Source organism: Pyrus communis, chromosome 13 (genome assembly GCF_963583255.1).
Source record: "Pyrus communis chromosome 13, drPyrComm1.1, whole genome shotgun sequence".
Taxonomy (NCBI): domain Eukaryota; kingdom Viridiplantae; phylum Streptophyta; class Magnoliopsida; order Rosales; family Rosaceae; genus Pyrus; species Pyrus communis.
Window position 1 is genome coordinate 6,143,939 of NC_084815.1, and position 10,306 is coordinate 6,154,244.

General features: G+C 38.3%; 1 protein-coding gene across 1 annotated transcript; it reads left to right on the forward strand.

Annotated features, from left to right (window-relative positions):
* The first annotated feature begins 4,826 nt into the window (after positions 1-4,826).
* LOC137712999 (probable glycosyltransferase STELLO1) lies at positions 4,827-9,086 on the forward strand. The gene is made up of 3 exons (XM_068452226.1): positions 4,827-6,932; positions 8,241-8,367; positions 8,510-9,086. Exons 1-3 carry the CDS (start codon positions 5,242-5,244, stop codon positions 8,978-8,980), a joined length of 2,289 nt encoding a protein of 762 aa, XP_068308327.1. The 5' UTR covers positions 4,827-5,241; the 3' UTR covers positions 8,981-9,086.
* The last annotated feature ends 1,220 nt before the right edge of the window (positions 9,087-10,306 follow it).

A 10,306-nucleotide genomic window follows, 5' to 3' on the forward strand; every position in this document is an offset into this window, starting at 1 on the left:
TTCGTTTACCCAGACTACCTATTTAGTTTCATGAGCAACGAATCATTACTGATATTTTTCAGCTTATGGGTGCTACCGTCAAGGTGGATGAGATTGAATGGACTTTTTGTCCAGATTTTGATGGAAGTCGATTTACATTTTACTTTTAAGAGAGTGCTTATTATTAGCAAGGATTAGGACAATCAGATATTGGTTAGTTATGAGAAATTTGTTTAAAGTCTGCTTTTATTGCGGATGAAGAAGCTTACAAGGACATGTTTGTCCAAAGGATGATTTTGATAAAGGCTGCTTTCTTATAAATCGTGTTTTGAGGATGAACCTGTGGTTTATCCTGAGTATGCTAGAGTGGATAGTGATATCAATGAGGCTCTCCAAGAAGATGGTATGCTCTGTTTTCCTTAACTAGTCAATCTAGATGAAAAGGAGATCGATGTTTTAGGGATGACTTAAATCAAGAGCTTGATTTAGAGGATCTAATGTAATAATCCGTCCCTAATTTTACGGTTTTCGGAACGTCGAGAGTAAATTGGTAATTTTACTTTTGCGGAGATATTTTGCGTTTTGTCTTTAGTGGTCTTATTTTGTAAGCCATTATGACCCGCATTGGTCCCTTTGTTCCCCTGGTTTCCCTTTCCCTCCCATGACACTTACACTCCCTCTCTTCTCACCCTCATTTCTCTCTCCCTCTATTTTCTTCTTAGTCCCTTTCACATTTCTCTCACTCTCTCTTGTTTTCCCGTGCGAAAATACACACACACAATCACCATTAAACATTTCCCACGAGTTTTTGAACACTAAAATCACCATCAAATCCCTTCTTTCGACCTTAGAAACAAGAAAACATCATTTATTTCCCGAAAATCCGTAGACAAACGCGATTCCAAGAACAAGGTTTTGGGCCGAGACTTCTAGGCGAGATTTATACAAATTCCAGTGATCTTGTAGACTTCAAACTGGTATAAATCGATTTATCATGTTCTGTAGATGAATTTTTATGTTTGGATCATTGAATTTGGTTGAATGACAAAGTTATGGACACTTGAAATTTTCCTAGTTTTCTTGCAGACATGTCGCCTTTCATGCCATTCTTCGTCTACCTTCGGCCACCATTTGGATTCCAAACAAGTATAAACATGTTTTACTCTTCTCTAGTTTCGTTTTGATATATCATGGGTTGAATTTGGTTAAGAAACGAGCGAGTTATAGTGATTTAAAGTTTACCTTGAAATTTTGGTAAAAAATTCCAGATTTTAGTGTGAGCACCGGTGTTTCGGCTCAGCTAGGTTAGCCGTTGACTTCTCGGTCAGCGTTGATCGTTGATCGTCAATGTTGACTTTTTTGGGTTTCAACCGGGATCCCTCCTAGGCTAATTTCGATGCCCTGAGTCCCTTTAGTGAAATTTCAAAGTTTTACGTAGTTGACTAGCTCGACGTCTCGATTGACTTTTTCATATACTTTTTACAAAAATTTTCCAAGACCCGTCTTTGGGTAATTGGACGCCTTGATTCCAAATTCGTGCTCCGTTTTTCCCAAATTCAATCGTTTTAGTAGGATTTTACTAATTGGTTCTTTTAGGTACCGTTTGGTACGTGGGACGGGACGGAACAGAGTGGGACAAGGCGTTCCGTCCCACGTTTGGTGCGCCTAAAACGGGTGGAACAAGCTGTTCCATGGGACGAGTTTTGGGTGAATTTTCGTTCCACCTCACCCCCTGGAACGACTTGTTCCACATCCGTGGAACACAAAATTATAACCTCTCCGTCTCCTTCTTCTTCCTCCTTATTTCCATCCGAGGGCATCCTTGCTCCAGCTCCGTTCCGTTCCGTCCTGTCCCGTCCTGTCCCGTCCCATTCCGTTCCGTCCTGTCTTATCTGCATACCAAACGATACCTTATGTGCTTAGGTGTGTTTGTTAGTGGTGACCCCATCTTCTCTAGTTGGCATGACTCTTCAGTGACGGAGTATTTGTGAGTGGACCCCTTCTTAAATTGCATGATTTTTATTAAATGTTAGGCTTGCATTCATGAAAAGCATGGTTTCATGATTTATTTACGATTCATTGAATTTACGGTTACAAGAGATTTACGAACCATGGTACGCTTTACAATATAATGATGGATTTACGAATATAAATGTATGGCTTCACATGATTGCTTTATTATGGTTTATGATGATGACATGATGCGTGAGCTTTTGAGCTCCAATATGATTTAAAGATGTGTTTTATGTGCTTACTTAGTGGGTAATCATACAACATATATACACAACACGAGTATGTATCTGTCTATGGCTATAGAACATAGTTTGATGAGTAGTGAGATGTTTTATGACATACTCCTTGCTTCACTGGCGAAACCAATGTCGGATAGCTTCACTAGCCATGGCTAGTGTCAGTGTGTTATGTACATTTTCTTCTCTGGTGTAACCAAAGTCGTACAACTACCATGTTTCTTCACTGGCGTAAACCATTGTCATACAGCTTCACCCTTGGGTGATAGATATGCCTTCGAGCAACTATGATATCCCTAGTTAAGTACACTATTTTATTATTTCCGAAAGTTTTATGGATTTGCCTCCGGACGACTATGTTACCATTACCGAGTACTGTTTTATCCATACACGGTTTACAAATGTTTTTATAGCATGCTAAGGTCTTTGGAAAACCTATTACATATTATGCTATATGTGTTTTTCAAAATAGAGGGTTAGTATGTTAAAAAAGGAAAACAGTTTTCTTCTCCTTCTTATTATTATTTATATTAAATTGGTTCACTCACGCTTTGTTTTGTGCCCCTTCAGGACTTAAAATCAAGGCGTACAATCCTGGCGTTGCGGCATTCCCATATCGGTATTTTCGAGTCATTTCGGCATAGAACCCCTTTCTTTGTAATCGTACATTTTTATAATATTCTTTTCGTAGTATTATTGATTAATTGTATGCTTTGAACACGTTCCCCTATTTGCATATTCCATTACATTTAAATTTACATATTTTATTTACGTTCGTTCTTTCTTCTTAACTTGCATGCATGTTAAAATGACGGTTGGACTACAATAGTTTTTAGAAGGAAGAAAAAGACCACGAGTACGTTCGAAGTGGGAAGATACAGTGATGCTGCGAGAGGTGTTTGCAGGGATCGGGTCTCTAGAGCTGACCTGGCTTAGAACTGGAGGGCAAATCCTTACAAGGACTCTGTTTCCTTAGGGGTAAGTACCTTAGTAGATAATTTGTTCGAGATAAGGAACAATCATGGTCCTTGGCCTCACAGTGTGGCTGATGATCTTTATACTCATGACCCTGAAGTTGATTTCATTAAATCAACTAGCTCTACAAATTACTATGCCTTTGGTGCTAATTTCAATTTTGTGACTTCTAATTTCTTTGAGAATCATATGATAAATAATAGTACATTTGACCTTTTTGTTTTAAATCAGGATGTGGAGATGTTATGTGAGATTAAAGGTGTGGATAGCAACTTGGACGGAGCTGGCACTTGAGGAAATGTTGTGTTAAGAATTACAGAGTGAGGAGCAAAACCATCATCTATTCCAGAGCAGTGTACAAAATCCAACGACTTCACTGAGATTGACCATGCTTGTTCTGAAGAACACAAAAACCTAATCTAATAAGGAATCAGTTAGGTTTCTTATATTCTTGGAATCCTTACAACCTAAGGATTGACGTGCGCACTAAGTAATTATATTCCTAAAAAGATGCAATATCTACTTTTAGATATCCTATGAGATTCTCCCGGTTTAATACGGATTCCATATTCTAAAAGGATCATATCTTGACTGGTAACAATACACCCTTATAGGGTTCATCTTTGGTAACACAATTATTGCACACATATTTTCTTGCCTAATGCTTGAGTCTCAAATATTTACTTGCTAACTTGATCGTTGGAGGGCCTTTGGCCGCTGCCGCCACCCCCCCGGTCTTTAATTGCTCAATGTTGTTTGTCCTTTACAGGTTAAACAGATTTGTGCATCTCCTCAACACAGAGTGGTGCACGAATTTGGTTCCAACATAGATGTCATGTGGTAAATAAATATTTATTAATTAAAAATATTAAAAAATATTTTTTAACAAACGATATTATCTATATACTAAGGGGTAGGGAAGTACGCTAAGCCTCACAATGAACTAGCAATATGTGATTGAAATTCGCATTTGGCGTGAATCGAACCTAAGACATTTCACTTATAAAGAAGAACGAATACTACAAGGTGGTAGTACTAAGTGACAAAAATATTATAAATTAACATAAAATAAAAACAGATGATGTCTTTCCTTCATCAACCAGCAACTCGTACGGCAACCAACCTCCCTTGCCCTACGACCTTATTCTCCTACTATCTCTATATGAAATCAACAATTATTAGTGGAGCCACCTACAAAGTTGACCAAGTCGCATATGATCCACGACTTCTGAACCTCCAAGCTATATACATCACAAATATGGATCCAACGACGTGAGGGGTATAATGTGGTTAAGTTGAAGGGTTCTTATTTGTTATTTTTATTTTTCAAAATTAAAAAATAAACTAATTTTTATCAAAGCGGTGCACACATGGAGACCACATCAGGCAAGATGTACGATCTATGTGGTCCATATCATCGGTTAATAAAAATTATAACAGCGGATGATATATTACAACATAATGCAAAATTCAGCTGATTCCTTAAAAAAATTAAAATTCAGATGGTAAATACGTACACAAGCAAAAGTTTAAGTGATATTCGTGCAAATTCCTATATATTTAATTGTAAGAAGTATGAGCTAAACCATATAATTTATTACTCGTTATTCATACGAATCACGTATTAAATTTCTCAAATACACAATCGATCCAATGGTTTGCAGAGCTGCCTGCAGTCGAGAAGAACCAACTGCAAGTCCAGACCTCCCCCGGCCCCCACCAAACTGCAAGAACAAGACTTGAAATTTAAGTCACTCTCTTTATGTCCAATTCTTAGCGCACCTGTCGGCACTGCAACCACTTGAGCGAGAAAGAAAGCAATCGCTCAAGAGCTTGCTCAAATCACACGCAGCCGGCAGCTCAGCTCATGACATCTTGTTACTGAACAGAAGCCGCGCTGCGAGTGGATGTTTGTCGATAGGAGCTCAATACTTGTCGATACAGCTTCTGAGTCAAGGCATTTCTGACTGAGGAGAGGAGTGAGGAGGGAGAGATAAATTTGGGGTTTTGGGAATTTGGAGTTTTGCATTTCGTTTCAATGTTGGTCCAAGAACGCAACGGACCCATATCCCCAAAATACGCTCACTCCAACTCTCACTCTCAGAGCAGAGCATCCCTTTCCTTCGCTCCGAATCTCGATTTCACCACATGGGTTTCCGAGAATCTGTACAAAATTGTCACCGTCGTGCTTGTGATCGCCACCGTCGCCGCCCTTTTCGTCCTCCGTAATATTGGCGACACCGCCGCCTTGCTCTGCTTCGAGACCCAGGCCCAGAACCTCGAGAAGATTCGGATGCCGGAGCTTGAATCCACCGTCAAGACAATTTCCGACACGTCGTCTCCCTACGCCAGCTTCCGATCTGAGAAGTGGGTTGTCGTTTCCGTTTCCGATTACCCGACCGACTCGCTCAAGAAGCTCGTGAAGCTCAAGGGGTGGCAGGTCCTGGCAATCGGGAACTCCAAAACGCCATCGGATTGGAGCCTCAAAGGTGCTATCTTTCTGTCCCTTGAACAACAAGCTCAATTGGGTTTTAGGGTTTTGGAGTACTTGCCTTATGATTCTTATGTTAGGAAGAGTGTGGGTTACTTGTTTGCAATCCAGCATGGCGCGAAGATGATCTTCGACGCTGATGATCGCGGAGAGGTGGTTGGTGATGATTTGAGTAAACATTTTGATGTGGAGTTGATGGGAGAGGGTGCTAGGCAAGAGACTATATTGCAGTATAGCCATGAGAATCCCAATAGGACTATTGTGAACCCGTATATTCATTTCGGGCAACGCTCTGTGTGGCCGAGAGGTTTGCCATTGGAGAAAGTTGGTGAGCTTGGCCATGAAGAGTTCTACACTGAGGTTTTTGGTGGAAAGCAGTTTATACAACAGGGTGTGTCCAATGGACTTCCTGATGTCGATTCTGTGTTTTATTTTACACGAAAATCGGGTTTGGATGCTTTTGATATTAGGTTTGATGACCATGCCCCGAAAGTGGCGTTGCCGCAGGGAACAATGGTGCCTGTTAATTCTTTCAATACAATTTACCATTCATCGGCATTTTGGGGTTTGATGCTTCCTGTTTCTGTTAGCACAATGGCTTCTGATATATTAAGGGGTTACTGGGGGCAGAGGCTTTTGTGGGAAATAGGTGGATATGTTGTAGTTTATCCCCCAACTGTTCATCGGTATGATAGAATTCAGGCATACCCCTTTTCTGAAGAGAAGGATCTTCATGTTAATGTAGGACGTTTGATCAAATTTTTGGTTTCCTGGAGATCGGGTAAGCATAGGTTGTTTGAAAAGATTTTGGAGTTAAGTTTTGCCATGGCAGAAGAGGGTTTTTGGACTGAGAAGGATCTGAAGTATACTGCTGCTTGGCTTCATGACTTAATTGCTGTAGGGTATCAGCAGCCTAGATTAATGTCATTGGAATTGGATCGGCCTCGTGCAAATATTGGTCATGGGGATACAAAAGAGTTTGTCCCGCAAAAGTTTCCATCTGTTCATCTTGGAGTTGAGGAATCAGGAACAGTGAACTATGAAATTGGAAATTTGATTAGATGGAGGAAGAATTTGGGGAATGTTGTGCTTATCATGTTTTGCAGTGGACCTGTGGAACGTACTGCTTTGGAATGGAGATTGCTTTATGGGCGGATATTTAAAACTGTGATCATTTTGTCTGATCTAAAGAACACTGACCTTGCTGTTGAAGAAGGAAAATTGGAGAATGTATACAAGTAAGTCGTTTTTCTCATGAATTTGAACCTCATCTTGCTTATATTGCTTTTACTAGATTACTTTGTTGGTTTTTAATCATGTTTAATTATCTAGTTCCACTTCGTATATTCTTCTGGGTAGCTGAGGAGTAAGGGTTAAGAAGAGAAGGGGATGCCGTGCTAATCAATTGAAACTTGTGTTTGATTTAGAAACATTAATCCAGGGATTAGGTTAGATACAAGTTTAAGTGATATCAAAATTCTGGACATTTGAGTTTTATATTTTTAAAAGTTTTGATTAATTGTTGCAATAACTACTGGAATAAACCATCTTGATATAGTTGTATTGGAGTTCTCATAGTTTAAGACTTAATTAGGCGTAGTAGCGGATGATAATAGGAACTTAAACGTGCAGTTAACAGTAAAAGTAGGGCATCTTTTGAGGCATGCAAATTCATATAACTGGATCCATTTGCAGTTAATATTAGAAATTTACTTGTATGAAATTTAATATAGGTGGTGGGTACATGTCATTTATGAATAGTTAGTAGCATCAGTGACCTAGCTAAGTTACACGAGTTCATCATCTATGAGAACTTTGGGATTGATGCCAACAGTATAGGTTTTTGTCATCAAGTAGCTGATTCATTCTTAGCTCTGTTCATTTCTTGAAGGCACAGGGCAGAAATTTTCATCACTTAAAGGGGTTGTAGTCTTGGGCTACATTTATTTATTTTTTGGTAGATATCTGCATTATTGATCCCACAACATATTCAGTAGCTTGTTACCAGAATTCGAGATTCAATTGGTTGTCTTCCTGATTGTGATATTGTTGAATTTCCGCAGTTAATGGTTGGTATTAGTTATACCCAAAAACCCCGCGGTTTAGAAAAGATTTTAATTTTAGAGGAGAATTTTTGTTTTTTTCTTCTTGGTTTTGTGAATCGGTGCCTTTTGGTATGTCCCATATGCTAGTTACGTTTATAGAATTTCCGCTAAATAAGATGAGTTAACTGAAGGCAGCTTCAGAAGCAGGTCCTGTAACCCTGAATTCTATATTTTAGACTTCAGAATCTGTGCATAGTGTCTGTTACAAAGTATGCTTTTAGTTGAAGCACTGTTGAATTGCTTCTTTAGAAAGCAAGTTTGGTAGTTCCGCTGTCAATTTTACTTTTCCATAGGCATTCATTTTCATTGTTAATATTGATGGCAGAAATGGTTATATGTGAAATCCTAATATTTTTCTAGCATTTTGGTTAAAGCCTAACCTATCAGTTAAGGTGGGCCATCACTAATTTTCTAGTTGTGCTTTTTAATGTTTCTTTATAGGTACATGCCCAAAATATTTGATCGATATTCCGGTGCAGATGGATTTTTATTCGTTCAGGACAATACTATTCTTAATTACTGGAATCTTCTACAGGCAGACAAAACTAAATTGTGGATTACAAATGAGGTAACTTGACTTTTATTAACCCGTTTCGGCATTTCTTTACACACCTATAAACCTTCCATAAAAGGAAAATAAATACCAAGTTCAAATTCAAATTCAAATCATTGTAGTATCGCTCTCTCCCTCACAATTCAATGGGATTCAGGTATCCAAGTCTTGGAGTATGGTATCAACAAACGACAACTCAGATTGGTTTTCAAAGCAAGCAGGCATGGTAAAGAAGGTTGTTAGTATGATGCCAGTTCACTTCCAAGTCAGTTATAAGAACAGTGTAACCAGTCACAAGAGCATCACAATTTGCAGTTCTGAGGTGTTCTACATTCCTCGTCGGTTTGTAGCTGACTTTGTCGATCTTGTTAATCTAGTCGGAAACCTAGAAATTCATCACAAGGTTGCCATTCCAATGTTCTTTCAAGCAATAGATTCACCTCAGAACTTTGACTCAGTGCTCAGTACAATGATCTATGAGGAACAACCACCTTCTACTAATTCTTCATCCTTATATTCGGCTAAAGTACCCGCGGTTCACCCATGCAATGTGACTAGCGAACAAGAGTTCATTAAACTAATAAGAGTAATGGCAGAAGGTGACCCTCTCCTAATGGAGTTAGTTTGAAGGTAACTTCATCTCTTTTGGTGCTAAAATTTACAATACCATGAAAAGGGAGTAACAAAGAAACATGTACCATTTCGTTGACTGTCATACAGAACTCTTTTTTCTTTTTTTCATTTTCTGTAGGTTTACGTTTTACCATTCATTACTGATTGAAGATCCACACCAACCCCCCCCCCCCCCCCCCAAAAAAAAAAAAAAAAAAAAAAAAGATGTATTCATCTGTCTCCTTTTTGCTCATCAATTTATGAAATTAGAATTGTGTATTCTACTATCCAACATTGACTCTGTAGATTGATTCAAATTCTTGAAACTGGTGCATTTGGATTTTTGTTAAAATGTTTATGTCTCAAACCTATTATCATCTTGGAAATATTAAACTCCCGCAAACTTAGCGGTACAGATGGCTAACTGTCCAGCCTTTATGTTTGGCCTTCAAAACCAAAGAGTATCTAGGAATTATGAAATGCTGTGCTTGTTTTGCTAGAAATTGAAATGCACTGAAATTCTGACAAAACATAAAATACTTAAACTTCGTCTTGGTGAGTCGGGGTGGACATCATGAAAATAAAACATTCAGACTCTTTTTTTTTTTTTTTAAGATTTCTTGTTTCTTAAAATTAAAAGTTGAAAAGAGCTTAGGTGTAATTAGTTGGGGATTTTTGAAGATTATATTAGAGAAAGCAGAAGGTATCATTCTCAGAACACATTACTGATGGAGTTTTGAGCTCCCATTGTCCCACATCGGGAAACCACAATTTATCAAAGGCCTTTATATAGGTCAAGTCCTTTTTATTAGTGATTTGGTGTTGGCCCATTTGGATTGAGGTTTGGGCCACTAATTGTATGGATTAGGCTTGATGATTATATCATAATATTAATTAATCAAGACAAGGGCATATGATTAATTACTTTTAATTTCGAATTAAGTTTTTAAGTAAATTAATTAAAAACGTTTTGATTAATAGACACAACGCTTTGGAAAGAGTTGTATAGCTTCAGATACATCCAAAAGGTATTTGAAGAGGTATGAAACAGCCTATCCATCGAATATCATCTTTTTTCCTTTCCTTCTCTTTCGTACAAACATTCAAGAGAGTAAACACACAAAGCAATTCGCTAGAATCCATAATCTAGTGCGGGTTGTAGAATTAGGTGGTTGTATCCTGGTCGAGCAAACGTTGTAGAACCACAAGCACAAGAGTGGGACTGAAATACTGTTCGAAGGACATAAGCTAGCCTCTACCTTTGATTCATTCAAGTTAGTATCATTTTAATTTTTGTATTTATTGTGTAATTTCATTCTGTATTGCAAGTGTCTTTGAATAA